General features: G+C 40.5%; 1 protein-coding gene across 1 annotated transcript in view; it reads right to left on the bottom strand.

The window, feature by feature from the left end:
• SHCBP1 (SHC binding and spindle associated 1) overlaps positions 1-16,140 on the bottom strand; it is a 30,073-nt gene extending 13,933 nt beyond the window's left edge. The window contains exons 1-8 of the mRNA XM_052656594.1: positions 16,032-16,140; positions 11,578-11,745; positions 11,292-11,407; positions 9,674-9,882; positions 4,920-5,012; positions 760-993; positions 500-668; positions 78-198 (exon numbers count right to left, since the gene is read on the bottom strand). Of these exons, the coding sequence (XP_052512554.1) occupies positions 78-198; positions 500-668; positions 760-993; positions 4,920-5,012; positions 9,674-9,882; positions 11,292-11,407; positions 11,578-11,745; positions 16,032-16,140 (1,219 nt within the window). The remainder of the gene's footprint in view (positions 1-77; positions 199-499; positions 669-759; positions 994-4,919; positions 5,013-9,673; positions 9,883-11,291; positions 11,408-11,577; positions 11,746-16,031) is intronic.
• Positions 16,141-18,982: the final 2,842 nt, after the last annotated feature.

Below are 18,982 nucleotides of genomic sequence, written 5' to 3' on the forward strand. Positions count from 1 at the left end.
CCAACAAGATCAGTAATTTCCTGTTTTCTTGAGTGTCTCATGCAGGAGAGTTTGGTTGTATCATCTTCCATACTCACCTTCCAACTCAATGGAGTCAGCAATGGAGAAGGCACCGTGTACCACATAATGGCCAGGACAGACAATAACAGTGTCACCCTCATAGCAGGCATTTATAGCAGACAGCGGATCACTATGGAACTAGAAAACAACAACAACATATTGCAAATACACACCCCTCAAATGCAACCTGAGTATTACTCCAGGTGCCTTCATGTTCCACTTTGAAAAGGGAGCCAAAACTGTATTTCTCTCCTTTGCCATTGCACTGAGCCCAGTACGTGACTGATGACTAGCGCTGCAGAAAGGCAGTACTCTCACTACTTCCCGCTCCACAGAAAACCAGCTCAGGGAAACGCCTATAAACTTTCTGTAGAATTCAGGAAAGCCTAGGGTGAATCAGACAGAAAAAAGCAACCGGAAGAAGAAACTCTCCTTTTACCTGAATTTCTGTTTCTTCCTTACAAGGCTCTGGGCAAAGCCTATCCCTGAGCAGGGACTGCAGCAGACCAGTCGTCATGGTGGAGGAGACCACATGAGTGACCTTCTGGCCATTTGGACGGATGCCTTTTGCTTGTATATTAGAATTCTTCTGATAACCAAATACATATCTTAAAGAAACCAAACAGACCTGTCAGTTCTCAGTAAGACAGCTGGTTAGAAAAGATGCTGACTAGTTGAGAATAACAAAAATACACATACCTCAACAAAGGATTCTCAATGAGTTTTAGCTTTTGTTTCAACTGTTCGATCTCTGAATACAACTTTAACCCTTCCACCATGGAGATATTTTCCTGCTCAGAATCAGAGTTACAATTTGACAAACTGCTTCTCAGATTTAAAAATTTCCTGTAACTCTCCTCACATTGAGTTAACAGATTTTGGTAGTCAACAATAAGTCCTGAAGGAACTCGGTCTTCAAGAATGTCATAATGCCTGAAAGTTTAAAAGCAAATTGAAACCCATTGCCTTTCAGACACATTTTTCCATCACTAAGACAGCCATTTAGTCCTCAAAGACCTCATTAGAAAAGCGTCTCAGAGTATGCAACTCAGCAACATGTTAAGTCTCACTAAATAGGTGGATGTTATTGAAAGTTTAAGGGCCACTTCATTAAGGCCACTAATTTTTCTTTTGAGGAGTTGCTATTTTTTTTCCCCTTAGATCCAAGCATTTGTGTTTTTGAAGCACTGAAAGCTTATGTTGCACAATTTGTAATTATTATTTAATAAAAAATTATTTTCTCATATAGTAAATTCAAAATCTTAATAAGTGGGTGGCAGTGGACAATCTGGAGATGGGGTGGGGAGGAAAGCATCCCAAATAGTTCATAACAATGTTTAAGATTACCACATTTACAGGATTAAAAAATTTAAATGATTCAAATCATCTAGTCTTTTCCTGCATTTTAAGCACTACGGAGCAGAATTTGCCAAATATTTCTTCAGGAAGATTACTAGAGTATATAAAAAACACAAGCCTTTGAGATTCTGAGAAAAAAAATAAAGCTGTTATTACTAAACTAGAGAGTGATTAAAACAAAATAACCTTGTATTTTGTATTGGACAACACTGTTAGCACTTAAAGTTTATTATTAATTTATATACCTTCTCAAATATATAAACACAACAAAAAGTTCTTTTAGATGCAATAATTTATAAATGTGCAATTAAGTTAACGGATATGAAATGGATTTGAAAATAAATTATAGTATTATTTCATTACCTATAGTTTTAAAATAATTGCTTTATTTCTCAAGTATATTGACTTAGGGCAGAGCTTCTGTTTTAAAAAATTGATTTATTTTAATTGGAGGCTAATTACTTTATAATATTGTGGTGGTTTTTGCCGCATCGACATGAATCAGCCACGGGTGTACACGTGGTCCCCTCATCCCATCCTGAACCCCCTCCCACTCCCTCCTCATCCCATCCCTCTGGGTTGTCCCGGTGCACCACAGGCTTTGAGTGCCCTGCTTCATGCATTGAGCTTGGACTGATCATCTGTTTCACATATGGTAATATACATGTTTCAATGCTATTCTCTCAAATCATCCCACCCTCACCTTCTCCCAGAGTCCAAAAGTCTGTTCTTTACATCTGTGTCTCTTTTGCTGTCTTACATATAGGGTTGTCGTTACCATCTTTCTAAATTCCTTATATGTATGTTAATATACTGTACTGGTGTTTTTCTTTCTGTCTTACTTCACTCTGTATAATAGGCTCCAGTTTTATCCACCTCTGAAGAACTGACTCAAATGTGTTCTTTTTTATAGCTGAGTAATATTCCATTGTATATAAGTACCAGAACTTTCTTATCCATTCGTCTGCCGACAGACATCTAGGTCTAGCTATTGTAAACAGTGCTGCGATGGACACTGGAGTACATGTGTCTCCTTCAATTCGGGTTCCCTTGGTGTGTATGCCCAGCAGTCGGTTTGCTGGGTTGTATAGGCCAGAGCTTCTTAACCTTGGCTGCTTATTAGGATCACTGGGGAACTTTTAAAAATATAGATGCTCAGGTCCCCATCCAGACCAATTAAATTAGTCTTTAGAAGCAGAGGAGTATTTTTTTTAAATTCCCTGGAGATTCTAATGTACAGCCAAGGTTGTGCACTATTGCCTTAATGTCTTAACTTTGTCATGCTCTAAAGACAGGACAAAAAAAGAAAACCGCATCCTAAACAAATTTACATCAAATTACAGTGAGCATTTAAATAGTATTTAAGATGAATAAAAAATACTTTTTCTACTTTTCAAGTAAATGAATTAGGTGAAGCTTGAAAAGCAAGGATTTTGTCTGCTTTGGTTAATCCATACTCATTTAAAAATATTCTAGAAATCCATTTTGCAGACAAGAAACTGGGGAACCCAGTCACTGACTGCTTGATCAGGTCTATTAACTTATGGAGATTAAGACTCAAATTTTAAAGTAAGTTTCTTAGTACTTCCAATATCCATGCCATTCAGCTTATTTCTTCTCATTATAGCGATGCTTCATAGTCTGAAAGTAATGAATCAATACCTGTGTCTCAGACCCATAACCTTTGAAGCAGAGTGTTTTGAATTAGAAAGGAAAAATATTTACTTCACAGCGCAAAATCTAGACAATATAGTTTTATTCCCTTTAGCTCTTGCCTGTTAATAGCTCTACTCCTGTCCTAGCCCAGGGACCTTTTAAAGAGTCTGTCTATATTTGATAACATTCTGGTTTCCCCATCAAGTCCCATAGTTTCTTCTCCATAACTGAAAACAATTCCTCTCTTATGCTTTTCCATCTGCCAGTGAAGTATAAGATATGTATGTAAATCATTTCTTATTGTTTGAACATGTAAAGCTGTCAAATCAGAATATTTTCCAAATAAAGATCAAATTTGCCAGATACACGATATTCATCCATTACATTTCCCTTCAATCAAAACCAATCACTGCTCTTTAAGAGCAAGTGTATCAAAACTAGAAAATATGCAAGCTTATTGAAAGTCTGGATTTTATTGACTACGTTATAGAAAAACAGGAAATGAACAATGGAAAAATTGGAAAGGCTAAACAAAAACCATAGCCAATTTATGAAAATCTGAAATTAGACATTCATAATTCTAAACCAAGTAGAACCAACCTTAACCAAACTTCTCAGGTATTTTTTACTTATGATTTACTATTTAAACCAAGGGAAACTTACTAAATCAAATCAGTTCTACAGAAATGTAAAGAGTACTGCCTTATCTTATGTAACCACATCATCTTTTACACAGGGAAAAAAATTACCTTCTGCAATTTATTTTTATCATGCAAGGTCTAATTTTATTCTTTTGCAGCACTGCCTATTAAATTACAGTGCACAAGTATCAAAAAAAATTATCTGCTCTTATGGCACCATCTAGTGGAAACAACATTTAACAAAGTCAGTGCAGGACAACTACTTGGGTTGCATGGGTAATTTGGGGTATTTTTATAATGGAAGGGTTTTTCCCTACCAAAACATGATGTATCAGAAGAATGTGTTTAGGTACTTTGTTTACTTAAGTATGTGTTATATTTGTTTAGCTATTTTAGAAATTTTTATTCACCATCAATATTAACTATGCAGTATTTTTATCTATAAAATAAGATTTAAGGAAAAGAACTTGACAAAACATCCTGAGGTAAATCTGTTTAGCCTAGTACTTTACTTAGAGTAAACCCCTGTCTTTAAAAGTAGTCTTTAAATTAAAAAGAAGTGTTCTATAATTCAATTAATTTCACTGTTTTTGGAACAATTATCTTTGAATTTGGTTCTTTTTAATATATGCTCACTGAGTTTTACTTAAATTCAAAAACAAGTAAGCTGTTAACTTATATGTTCTTGAATTCTCTGCTTTTAGATTCTAAAAACACTACAAGTAGGTTTATAAACACAAAGTAGGTTTCTCTGCACTTATACAAATTTCATTTAATAACTTGTCAATGGGTTATTGGAGAAGGGCAATGGCACCCCACTCCAGTACTCTTGCTTGGAAAATCCCATGGATGGAGGAGCCGGGTAGGCTGCAGTCCATGGGGTCGCTGAGGGTTGGACACGACTGAGCGACTTCACTTTCACTTTTTACTTTCATGCACTGGAGAAGGAAATGGCAACCCACTCCAGTGTTCTTGCCTGGAGAATCCCAGGGATGGGGGAGCCTGGTGGGCTGCCGTCTGTGGGGTCGCATAGAGTCAGACATGACTGAAGCGACTTAGCAGCAGCAGCAACAATGGGTTATACTATTTGTCTCTGTCTGTAGGCCCCTGGAATATATATACAGTATACACAAAACACGCGTTAAATTAAACCATAAATAGCTATTTTTTCCAACATGTTCAAGGCCACTAATAAATACTTACAATCTCAATCGAGGTTCAACACATCTGACAAAATAATCATACTCATCCTCCTCTTCTTCATCCCAACTCCTCCAAATGTTCTGATAGAAAAACCTGAAAAGTAAATCAGTATCACTCAGTCACTGGCTCAAAATGTTAGTGGGGTAAGAGTAAATCAAACCAGTCTCCCAAGTATGAAGAAGAACGCATATCTGCGAACTTGACAATCATGAGTCCCACAAGAACTTCTTTGGATTGGCTAAAGAAGTTTTTCTACAACATTGGTTCTGTTACAGCCTTATTTTTATCAGAACTATTGACCATCTGAAACTTGGTGGAAAGTAGTGCCATTTGATTAGAAAAGACTGGGAGAGAAACAAGTTTAGGGCTAAAAACAAAGAGTTCTGTTTTCACTACATTCAGGTTGAGATGCCTATTTGAACTCCAAGTGGTGACGTCAAGAGTGCAGATTTAAAAAAAAAAAAACAAGAGTGCAGATGAATATACAGAACCTGAGCTCAAGAAACAGGTCGAGGCTAGAGACATAAATCTGGAAGTTGTCAGCATATAGATGGCATTAAAGCAATAGATGAGATCATCCGGAGACATAAAGCAGTAGTTCTCAACTCTGGCTGCACATTGGAGTCCGCTGGGAAGCCTTTAAAAATTGATCTGCAGCCCTATCCCAGACCAATTAATCAGAATCTCTTGGGTGGGAGACAGGAGGGAGAGTGTACAGGATCCACATTGTTTTAAAGTTCCCCAAAGTAATTTAACAAATTTTTTATCATCGAAAATTTCAAACATTTACAAGAACAAAAAGTATCATGAACACCATGTATCCATGATCCAGCTTTGACAACACCAACTCCTGGCAATCTCATTTACCTCTACTCCACCCACTTGCTTCTCTGCTCTCCTACCCCCACCATACTGACACTGGATTATTTTAAAGCAAATTTCTGACATATCACTCGTAAGTGTTTACTTTGAACCTCTGAAATAAATCTTTATACAAAAAAGTTTTAATTACTTAATAACCAAGTATCCTCAGTGTTTCGTTTTCCCTGATTATCTCTTTCTTTCATTGTTGCTGCTGTTGTTTTATTATATTTGGCTAATTCAAATCAAGATCCAAACAAAGGTCAGCCATTAAATTTAATTAAATCACTTTTACTCTATAGATTATCCATCCTTCTTTTTCACCTTGCAATTTATTTAAGTTTCCCACACTCTGAATTTTACTGATTGTATCCCCATGGGGTCATTTAACCTGTTCTGTTTCCTTTATTTCTAGTAAACTGATAGTAAGAACTAGAGGCTTGATCATCTTTAGGAAAGACTTTTTGGCAAGAACACTTCAAGGGATATAATGTACTTTCATCGCAAAGCACATGATGCCTGGCCATCTCTATTTTATTATGGGTTGCAAATACTGATACTCTGGTCATTCTTTCTTCATGTACCAGCTGGAATACTCCTATAAAGAAAAGTCCCAGGAGATTCTAATGTGTTTCTAAAGCTGATTAGAGAGAGATAAGAGTAGATAGCCTACCCTAAGCCCTGGGAGATTACACTCTGAAATTTGAGTATGAGAGGAAGAGCCGGCCAGGCCAAGATTACTCAAAAAGCAAGCCCATCATAAGGCAGTGTCCCAGAAGCTGGGAGGAGAGGATATTAAGAAGATGAGAATTGTCAAATAATTAGAATATGACCAAGAGGTCAAGGCAAGATGAGATCAGAGGAGTGATGACTAGCCATGAGAATACAGGTGACCTTACGCACAATTTCAATCCTGTAGAAGTAGAGGCGTGAGTGGAAAGCCAGTAAGCACAGACTATATACCTGTCAAAAAGTTGAAAAGGAGGGAGCAGTGAAAATGAAGCTATCTTTGGATTCATGTTGATGTTTGACAGAAAACAACAAAGTTCTATAAAGCAATTATCTTTCAATTAGAAAATAATTTTTTAAAAAATGAAGCCATTCTTTTAATTCTTATAGTCTCTTCACCCTCTGCAGTCCATCTCTTAAGAACAAAAAAAATAAAACAAACCTGAGCATGCCTTTGTGTGAGTGTGTGCTAAGTCGCTTCAGTTGTGTCCGACTCTGTGACGCTATGGACTGTAGCCTTCCAGGCTCCTCTGTCCATGGGATTCTCCAGGCGAGAATACTGGAGTGGGTGGCCATGCCCGCCTCCAGGGGATCTTCCCGACCCAGGAATCGAATCCACGTCTATTATGTCTCCTGCATTGGCTAGCGGGTTCTTTACCACAAGCACCAGCTGGGAAACCTGAGCATGCCTTTACTCAACCAAAAAACTGCTGGCTCCTTGCTGTCTTCAAAACAAAGTCCAAATTCCTGAGACTGGTGATATTAGATGGACTTACAATCCACTTCTAGAGCACCTGTCTTGCCTCGGAGCCCCTATATGCAAACTTCCAATTTCACAAGCTCTTTCAAACCCGCTGTGACATGTTGGTCAGGCTGTCTTCCACCTTTTCCACCTGGTGAGCTTATATTTGGCCTTCCCTGATGGCTCAGACGGTAAAAGAATCTGCCTCCAAGGCACGAGACCTGGTTTCAGCTCCTGGGTCAGGAAGATTCCCTGGAGAACGGAATGGCAACCCACTCCAGTATTCTTGCCTGGAGAATTCTATGGGCAGAGGAGCCTGGCAAGGTACAGTCCCTGAGGCTGCAAAGAGTCGGACAGGACTGAGCGACTAACACACAATCTTATATGTACACTTCATGACCCAGCTCAAAACTGGTCAATCACCTTTCATGCACATCTGCACTTCCACCAGTGTTTATCCTCTCGAGACAGAAACTTGGGAGTCATCCTTGCCTTCTCCCATATCCATTCCACCATCAAGTCTTAGCCATCCTACTTTCTCAATAAGCCTAATCTGTATTTGCTATATCTCCACTCCAGTCCACTCTGTCTCTTAACTGGTCTCTCTACCTGTTCCCCCTCCATTTACTTTCTACACAGCAGCCAGAACGAAACTTTTAAATAAAAAGCTGATCATATTCTCCCTTGATTGAAAACCCTTCACGGGTTTCCCATTGCACTTGAAGACAAAAATGATTCATTGGCTAACAAATCCCTGTGTCTTCTGACCCCTGATAACCTCTAAGCTGGTTTCCTAAGTCTCATCTATCACTGTCTGCGTTCCAACCAATCTGGGCTTTTGGCTCCTTAAATTCAGAGCTTCCCAACATGTTTCTTCCTCCACCCTGCCGCCACAACTTTCACCTAGCAAACCCTTCAGACCCAAGTTCCAATACCATTTCCTCAGGTAATAACCATATTACAGAAACCTGAGCTAGTCTTAGAACACTCTGTAATCCCTCACAGCACTCCCTGCAGTTTCCAATCACACACACATCTTTATGTGATTATTTCACCAAGTTTCATCTCCCACATTTACATTGCCAACTCCCTGGTGATGGTGACTGTGCCTGTTTTGTGCACCACTCAAGTCTCATCCTCAACTCAAGACGCAGCACTGAAATACTTACTGAATAAAATGAACAAATGAAGACTCTTATAATCTGACCTTTTCTTGACAGTGATCAGAATCTGAGCCCTCAAAGTGAAGAATAATTTAGCCAGGTTCTCCTTCAAATAATACTAATTCCAGATACTTGTCTTTCTACCAACTTCTATACCCATGAGATTAACTCCCTGATTTCTAATTTCCTAATACATTTCCTTTACTTTCAAATGTCTCAGTTGACAGCTTTTTAAAGTGAGAGAAACATAAGGGAGTTATTTTGGTTCTGGACATAAGCCAGTTCTTTAGATTTATATTGTTTGGCCTAATATTGAATAACTACGGTTGAATGTCCTTGAACACAATTAGAAATCTTCCATGAAGTGTCAGAGATAGGGTGCAAGACACTTTGCTTCTTTGTAGAGTATCAAATTAAGTTCAACAAAACCAGGTTAACTCACGAACGGTATAGAAACTGGAAATTACTTTTTGAACTACACAACACCAAGCAGCATTATTAACATGACCTTTATATTATCCAGTCTTCCAGTTTGTGGAGGAATATAAGTCCACTTTCAAATAGCCAAAAATAAGCCTTCCTTAGTAAATATAAAAAGATGATTCAAAAGAACTATCTGTATCAGGAACTATCTGACAAAAAAAGTTCTCTGAAACTAAAGAAAACATGAGGTATGAGTTTTCCTTCTCATTTAAGGGACAAGGCATGCACCTGTACAAGAGGAAACCAACTCAGCCAAAAAAGGTTGAAAGGCATGCACATCCCCTCTAAGGATCGCAGAAGTGGCCTGAGAAAACATCTTTGGCTAGACACATCCGTGAAAACATTGTATGTTAGTCTTATCAGTGCATAGGTGATGGTATATCAGTTTCTTTCCTTTCCTTATATTTAAGTGTATCAACTATAGCCTTAGCATCCAGAATTTTTAGGCAGTTTCTAAACATATACAAACCAAATTAAGAATCCCCTGTCTTTTGTTAATATTTGGGGACACTGAGAAAAGGCTATACAGGAATCCCTAGTACTATTTTTCTCAACTTTTCTGTAAGTTTGAAATTAGCTCAAAATGAAAATTTTAAACATTGAAATCATTCTTTAATTTAAAAAAGATCCCTCTATCTTTGAATATTTTAATAGACGTCTGCAGTGACCAGATTTACAGTTTGAGCTTTAAATCTAGGTATAATACAGACCAGAATTATAGCATTTCATCCAAAGTTTTTGGCCACAAGGTTACTTTTATCAACCTCTATTCCTACCTGACATGCTCAATTGCAAGTGCTGTCTGGTCAAATAATCCAGAATCATCAAACACCACCCACAGCTCCTGCAGGGGCAACCGGTATTCCTTCAGATCAAGGAGTTCTTTCATACACTCCAAAGTAAAAGCGCTCACTTGCGATTCACAGAGGTACGGGTCGGCAAGCCTCACCACTGCCTTCAAAGCTGTGAAGTCTACATCTGTGACCTGAAATTTAAAATGTGACTTAACATACACAAATCAAAATTAAGATACATCTAAAACACTATTTACAGCCTGATTTCTTTTTTAAAGCATGAAATGGGAGTGGAGAGCCTTCTTCCATACATAAGGACAAACAGAACAGACCTGGCTTGTACCCACATGGAGCTGACATTGTAATCAAAGTGACAAATAAGGTGGCAACAAGTATGTGACAAAGAATAAGTAGCAGGGGTGGTGGTCTGGTTTTACTGGGAGGGTTGGGGAAGTCTCTTTGGAGCTGGGATGAAAAGGAAGCAGCTGTTTCAAGAGGAGGAAAGATGAAAAGGCCCTGAGGAAGAGATGAGGTTGGCAGCTGAAGAGCAGAGAAGCAGTTTTTCTTGCTGGAACAAAAGGAAGGAAATGAGGTAGGGGCAGCAGGAGGGGACAAGAGAGGCAAGATCAGGACAGGAAGGGCACTGAAGGAGCTTGGCTTTTACATGTTATCTAACAATGAGAGGCCAGAAAGCCAAAACCAGACCTCTAGTATATGCGATGCATTAGAGGAATGCAGGGGAATGGCACATTTCTCTTCTAAAATAATGATTTTGGCTGCTTTTAGAGAACTGAGGTATGTTGAGGGGAGGGCTTACTATCATAATCAACTTAATGGCCTGAACTGCAACCAAAGGTATTAGCATAATCCAAAATTTAAACATCCATGAGCAGCAGCTGCTTGCAAACCACTGCCTCATATACAATCACTGTAGGATGTGATGTCATTTTCTAAAGGGGCTGCAGATACAAGCTGTACACACACTCCCTGGTTTACCATTTTAGTTTAATGGGGTTTTTTTGTGGTTCAGTTAACAAACACTGAGAAAAATTCACAGCTGTAAGTAGAGTGCAAATTTAATGTAAAAGGCCCAGCCAGTTGAAAAATAAGACTGTTTTTACTTTCTGCAGTGGAACATAATATCAATAGATTAACTACATACCTACAAATCTGTTAGGCAAAAAATAGGCTAGTTTTAAAATGCCTACTTGGTTTGAGCTACTTTAATGGGCTACAACTAAGAAGATAAAAAATTAATTCAAACCCAACTGACTTTATAAAAAATTAATTCAAACCCCACTGACTTTATAATTAGGCATCTTATTTTTTAAATGGTCTCAAATACCTCCCCCGCTTCATAGGTTTCTAGTCTATTTCCCTTTTGCAAAGGACAGTGAAACTTAAACCACCCCAATTCCCTCTTCAGTTGCCTTTAAAATTTGCAGAACACTTCTTACACCACAGCAATTAGGTGTGAAAAAACATGCCATTTTCAATCAGCTCATAAATCTTAATTAAAAATAAGCACTTTGGTTACAACAGTCTGAGGGAAAGTGTTTTTAGGTAGAGATAAATGTCTTAACAACAGAATTAAATTTACCTCAACTAGCACCTCAAACACATTAGTGCGCCAGACTGCCCGCCATCCAGATGGTTCAAGGACCTTCTCTAAGAACTCAGCTGTGAATTCTTTTACCTCAGAGGCCTTGCAGTCAGCTACAAACAAATTAAACACAATAAGAATTGAGACAGCGTAAAGCAGAGAGAGGTTAATAAATCCTTGTAAGTCTACTTTCTCAGAACCAGCAATGGCAGTCTGAGGAACTGAAACAATCGACCTGTAAATTAAGAGATAAAAGAAGCAAAAAAAAAAAGGACCTACTCACCTAAAATGTAATCTTGATAAGCTCTGAATCGCTCATAGAACAAAAGTTGACTTGTCTGGAACATTTCTGGGAAATGAGTTTTTCCTTCTGGCACAAAGCTTTGTAAGCTACTACCTGGTTTAGCATGATCACTGCAATCACTGCATGAATCTTCATTTTCAAACAAACCTAAGAGAGCAACAAAAACAGTCAGGTGCTACTATCCCAGATACCTCGAATGCCTACCAACCGCTTCTATTTTCATATATTTGCTTAGAAATTTCAAATAAAATATAAACAAGGATTTGGATATAATGCTTTTACTTACCTCTATCACTATCAAAAAAATTTTTTTTTCTAAATTTAAAAATATCTCAAAACTCAAGTTTTACTTCAAAACAGTTAAGAACTTAAAATCTTCCATGGGTTAGGTTTTTGTTGCTGTTCTGTGAGGCAAAGAAAGAGGGTTGTTTTTTAATTTAGTGGAAATCACCCAAGTTCTCCTTCAGAAGATATAGCTATGATTATTACTACAGCTATAGAGGAAGAAAAACAATGACAAACCTAGGCAATGTATTAAAAAGCAGATATATTACTTGCCCACAAAGGTCCATATAGTTAAGTGGTTTTTTCAGTAGTCATGTATGGATGTGAGAGCTGGACAAGAAAAAAGGCTGAGCGCAGAATTGGTATCTTTGAACTGTGGCACTTGAGAAGACTCTCGAGAGTCCCTTGGACAGCAAGGAGACCAAACTAGCCGATTCTAAAGGAAATCAACCCTGAATATTCATTGAAGGACTGACGCTGAAGGTGAAGCTCCAATACTTTGGCCGTGTGATGGGAAGAGCCGACTCACTGGAAAACACCCTGATGCTGGGGAAGATTGAAGGCAGGAGAAGGGGATGATGGAGGATGAGATGGTTGGATGGCATCAATGGACATGAGTTTGAGCAAGCTCCGGGAGATGGTGAAGGACAGGAAAGCCTGGTGTACTGCAGTCCATGAGGTTGCAAAGAGTCAGACACAACTGAGGGACTGAATAACAACAGCAAAGCAACTCATAATGGTCAAATATCTTACAATCATTAAAAAAAAAAAATTCCATAAAGCTGTATTAAATGTAGAGGTGGTTTCCGATATATCATCTCAAGACAAATTGAAACTTCCCTTTAATTTCTACAATATCACCTGTCAATACCACTCAATAAACACGGATATGCACTCTTAATAATGCATAACATCTATCTCTTTTATACTTTAATAAAACTTTATTACACAAAAGCTCTGAGCGATCAAGCCTCGTCACTGGCCCCAGATTGAGTTCTTCTCCTCCAGAGGCCAAGAATCTGGGCGTCTTTTGTGGTTCAGCAGCAACCTTTCATCTTGGGGGCCCGTTGGGGATTCTTTAGGACATGGCAAGGATGCTTGCTCTAGTTCTTTGTTCTCCTAGCGACCATGTTTTCTGCTATAATTTACTAACTCTACAGTGTGCTTGTGTGAATGAATGACATGCCCCACACAAATCAAGCGAGGAGCCCTGTTCTGCAGTTCCACGGTGACCTCACAGGGCTTATGGCAGGGGGTTTATATCGACCTGCCAATGGACTCCCCTGGTAGTTCAGATGGTAAAGCGTCTGCTACAGTGCAGGAGACCAGGTTCAATCCCTGGGTCAGGAAGATCTCCTGGAGAAGGAAATCGCAACCCACTCCAGTGGGTTATCCATGGAAAGTCCCATGGTTGGAGGAGCCTGGTAGGCTACAGTCCATGGGGTCCGTCGCAAAGAGTCGAACATGACTGAGTGACTTCACTTTCACTTACTTCACCAAAGCTACTAGGTTTCTCCTCTTTAATTTCAGTGCCTGTGTCTAACGAAAGGATTAGAAAATGCTAATCGAATTAGGTTTGGGCTGTATGTAATTATGTTTCACAAGGCGTGACTGAGCTAGTGGCATACCTAATTCTGTGTAATATGATGTTTTTAACAGCGGTCATTTAAAAATGACCACTATAAGAAATCAACATGCTGAGGATAGCATTTAGATCAGCTAAGTCCTTTCCAGTGGTTTCAGGAAGGTTATCTGAGACTTTTAGCAGGAGTCTCTTTCTCTTCCCCCATCCCTTATATTTCTCCCTCCTTCCACTTCTTTGCCCCAGTTTAGGGCACCAGAATTATGCGACCCCACAGACTGTAACAGGGAAGAACAAATCTGACTCCATATTGGATCTGTTTCTTGTACTTTAATCTTTGTATTCTATTACTTTGATACAAGAATGTTGCCTATAGCCTGAAATAGACAGGATAGCCCATTCTCAAGGCTCTGACCTTTAAAGGTATAACAACTTTTCCCCATTCATATACAGATAAAACATTGCAGAACAAAGAATAACATTTGCTTTGTTGAAGGTTTAAAGAAACATCATGACTTGACCTACCCAACAGCTGCAAGAATAAAGGCTTCTGAAACAAAGAAGTGTGCAACAACCAGCCACACCCTCTCCCCTTTCAGTATAAAGGAAAGCTGAATTCTAACTTTGGCAAGAGGGTTCTCTGGGACACTAGTCCACAATCCTCTCGGTCTGCTGGCTTTCCAAATAAAGTCACTATTCCTTGTGCCAACAACTCCTGTCTCAATTTATTGGCCTGTGGTGCAGAGGGCAGGAAGTGAGTTTGGACTTGGCAACAAGATAACCAAGGTGTACACTAGGGTTTCCGGCTCATAGACACCAATATACCTGAGCTTCAGAGGACATCAATACCTTATCAAATGTGTGAAAATCTCTCTGAACCTCGGGAAGATGAAAATAGTATGCCAACTTCAATTAAGAGAATAAACTATTTCACACCATCCATCACATAATATAGATATGTTTTTTAAAGAAATAATACTCCATCTCACACCCATTAGGTGACTATTAGCCAAAAAACAATGAGAAGCTACCAAGAAAACAAATGTTGTTAAAGATGTGGAGAAACAGGAACCCTTGTGGGCTGTTGGTAGGCATGTAAAATGGTATAGCCACTATGGAAAACTTACAGTGATTCTTCAAAAATTTAAAAATAGAATTACCATATGACCCAGCAATTTAAAGCAGGGTCTCCAAGAGATATTTGTACATGCATGTTCACAGCTAAAACTATTTAGCTTTAAAAAAGGAAGAGATTTACGATTATGCTGGATGAACATTAGGCGGAGTGAAATAAGCCAGTCAGTCACAGAAAGACAAATACTGTGTAATTCCACTGATATGAGGTACTTAAAGTAGTCAAAACCATCAAGGCAGAACGTATAATGGTAGTTGCCAAGGGCTCGGGAGAGGGGCGAATGTGGAGTTATTATTCAACAGGTACAGAGTTTCAGTTTACAAAATGAGAAGAATCATAGTAACAGGTGGTACAGAGTTTCAGTGTACAAGATGAAGAGAGTCATAGTAACAGCTGGTGGTGATGGCTACACAACAATGTGAATGTGTTTAATACCACTTAATGTACACTTAAAACTGGTTAGGTACTCAGTGGCTAACCAACTCCGCCACCCCATGGTCTCTAGCCTGCCAGGCTCCTCTGTCTATATGATTTTTCAGGCAAGAATCCAAGAGTGGGTTGCCATTTCATATTCCAGATTATCTTCCCAACCCAGGGACTGAATCCATGTCAAAAATGGTTAAGATGGTAAATTTTACGTTATGTGTGTTCAGAGCCGATCTGAAATACTTTTCACACATTACTTCACTTAATCTTCACCACTCAGCAACACTACTACCTCATCTGTTTTGCAGATGAGAAAACTGAAGTCACCTGACTGTTGCCAGATCACAAAGAGGGGTGAGTAGTGGAATTAAGTTCCACTTAAGGTTTTCTCACTTCTCCAGGACTCTTGCCACTACACAATACAACTGAAAATGTTAAAGTAAAAGCCTGAACCACCTTAAAATATCAGGGGGGAAAAACGGAGTCTCCAAGAAGAGACAGAAAGGACTGAGAATTAGACCTGGGTTCTATTTTTTTACACTGTGTCACAAATTGGCTCCCCTTCCTTCGGGCACGTCACCTGCTCTCAATGCTCAGTACTGCTCTCTAGGCCAAGCGTCCAAGCTTCTTTTCTTTCGGGAAAGGGGACAGTGGTACGTGATCTCCTTTGAGATGCAAATAAAAAATATGCGTCCACTCTAAACACACAAACTCGCGCACAAGGGCGGGGCAGGGCGGGGTGGAGGGACACCCAGACAGCAACAGTAGGGATCCCCGCCCCGCCCCAGTCCCTCCAGTCTCGAGGAAGCTGAGGCCAGATTGGGCGAGGAGGAGAGGTGTCCTGGGTACCTCCCGATTCGACGTCCAGAGAGTGGGTCGGGGCCTGGCCCAGTCACAGCCGCCACCCAGGCCAGCCAGGTCCGGAAGGCCTGCGCCCCAACGCCCCCCGCGCTGCCGACACGGTCTGTCGCAGACGGCGGCTCCTCCCGCACGGCGGGTGCTCACCTTTCTCCAGGCGCTCCAGCTCCTCCTCGGCCGCCCACCCAGGAAGCTCGGGCTCCGGCGCCATCGCTTCCGACCCCAGCCCACCACCCGCCAGCAATCCGTCAGCCATTTCAAATTTCCGCGGGCGGCCTCCCTGCCCAGTAATGTGATGACGCAGCCGCTTCTAATTGGATAGTGGGCCGAGGCCCTGGGACCAATTAAAGGAAGGCTGGGGTGGCCCGGGTGTCGGCACGAGCCCCGCCCCCTTCAGTCTCCACCCACCCTGGAGGGGAGAGTCTGGGCGCTATCTACTGGCCTGGTGGACTGCTGTTCTCGTCCAAGAGCTTGCTCTTTTTGTTTACTGGGGTGAACTTGTATGAAGTTAAATTAGGACATAATTTGGGATAATTTCCAAAAAAATAACAAGCCATACCTGGAGTGGGGTAGAGTGGAAAAGGCACTGGCTTGAGAGTCAAAAAACAGTATTTAGACTTGTTTCTTCCATTATTACCACTTCACCTCTCAGAAGAGCATCTTCAATTCTAATAATATATTGACCTAGATGGTTCCAAACCTTTCACCACCAAAAATCTGTTGCTCTCTGGCTTTCTCTTTCCCCTTCTCTTTCTTTGACTATCTACACAAGGAGGATATTTTCAAAAAATATCAAATTATATTAGGTATGTAAAAGTATGTTTTACCCACATTTATTAATCAACAACAGATATAACCTCCAATGATAATAGCTAACATTTATTGAGTACTGTGTGCAAGACACCTTTCTGCATATTTTACCTACAGTGTCTTATTCAATCTTCAAAAACTATCCTATGAGGAAAGAAATTTTACTATTCCCATTTTACAGATGAGGAAGCAGAGTCACCAAGAAAATAAGCAGTGCCCAAGTTAACCCAGCAAAGCCGGTATTAGAAACCAGTCAAATTCCTGAACCCACCCTTTAATGGCTCTGCCAGATCATTACTAGTCAGAGTTGAGATGGCCAGCAATGGCAGGGGTTACCAGAACACCAGGAAGGGTGAGACCCACAGAAAGACAAGGGCCTGGTCAGGACAGTGTCATCACAGGGAAGACATTTCCACTTAATGCCTTTAAGGAAAACCTTGGGCTAAAGTCTCTCAGATCCCTCACAGCTGAAATGAAATGGAACCGAAGAGGTGACTATAAAAACCTGCACTTAATTCAGCTAGCTTTTCCAGAAAACAAGATTTCTTTGACTCTCATATACAGAGTCTGACCTTCCATTTATTTGTTCACTGAACGAATATTTATTGAGCACCACAAGGGGGAAACACATAAAACAATAAAATCAAGACTAGCATCAGGCCTTGAAGACTAAGTTATCTTTCTCATAAGTCACCTTTTAACCCTACTGCCACAAACCCCACAAGTGGAGGGATTTCTACTCACCCATCCCTGTCTGTGCTGGAGACAACATAGTTCTCTCCTTGTTCAATTACAGAATATTTCATCAGCCGTCAAGATATTGCTTCTGGAAAAAATCTTGGAAATGAACATGTGGCCACAGAGTCAGATGAACACCTGGGTTGCTGCAAACTCCGCAAAGGACAAATCATTTATTAAACTGGATACGTGTCCTGTGCAACCTATGCTTGCATGGATTATATGGAAGGTTTTGAGAGCTTTCCCCTAAATGGAGACCTTTCAGGAGCACACATGTCTTAGGAGTTTGCTTTCCCTGCCCTCTACCCCTTATCCTGATGAAAGGGTTTTTTAATTCTTTTTTTCCAATCTCTCCATCTGCAGCCCATCTCAGCCTTCCATCTGCCTTAGGTGGAGTGGCACCCATTATTCCCAGTCTTTTTTATATCTTCAGTCTCTTTTCCGGCACTAGGTCCTTAGACTCTGTCTACACAGGGGCTCAAAACTGACTGCCCTCTCCTAGAAACTTCCAAAGCCCAGCTGAAGTCTTGAGATACTACCTCTATACTTTCCTTCTGGATAGCACCAAATCATTCCTGTTGCAGCAAAATAGGAATGAGTGAACAGCCTTTGGCACATACCAGCCAAACAGGCCTACAAGAGTTAAACAATCTTGGTTAGTCTGTAGCTGTTACTATCCACAAACGCTTGTAGCTGGACTTGTCCTTCACACAGAAAATTACTCTCTGACTCCATATAGATTATATTTGCACCTGGCATTCGTGTCCTCCTACACTCTCTTGTAGCATTCAGCATTTCAAAAAGAAAGACATAGGTGGATAACTTCAGGTCACCAGACCTGGTTGTTGAGTTGCCTGATGCCAGCTGTGGCCATTTTGAAACCTTACAAAAGAAAGAAAGAAAAGAAAGCACAGACTTCAAGAGGATATAAACCTCTCCTTATTCCTGAGAATATGGCACCCCACTCCAGTACTCTTGCCTGGAAAATCCCATGGACGGAGGAGCCTGGTGGGCTGCAGTCCATGGGGTCGCTGAGGGTCGGACACGACTGAGTGACTTCACTTTCACTTTTATGCATTGGAGAAGAAAATGGCAACCCACTCCAGTGTTCTTGCCTGGAGAATCCCAGGGACGGGAGCCTGGTGGGCTGCTGTCTATGGGGTGGTACAGAGTCGGACACGACTGAAGTGACTTAGCAGTAGCAGTATTCCTGAGAAGGGGGCCACAGTTCTTGAGGCCTTAGTCTGCTGTGTTTCCCTTTTTCCTGGCAAAAATAGTAAAGCTACTCCATCCTATTTCCTCCAAACTCTGTCTCCATATTTCTATTTGGCATCAGTAGACAGGGAACCAAGATTTTGGCATTTTCTCTCCTGCTTTCTTACTGGCCAGTAGCTTCCCCCAGAGGCCCACTGTCCCTCGTGCCTGTCGGCCTCCGCCCGCAGCAGCACTCATGGTTCAGCACGCCCGCTCCACTGTCTTTCCTCCGGTGGCCTCCGGGCCCTCCCTGTTCTGGTCCTCCCTGCCTCATTCCTCTTCCTCCGCCTCAGATT

The sequence above is a fragment of the Budorcas taxicolor genome, chromosome 18 (genome assembly GCF_023091745.1).
Source record: "Budorcas taxicolor isolate Tak-1 chromosome 18, Takin1.1, whole genome shotgun sequence".
Taxonomy (NCBI): Eukaryota; Metazoa; Chordata; class Mammalia; order Artiodactyla; family Bovidae; genus Budorcas; species Budorcas taxicolor.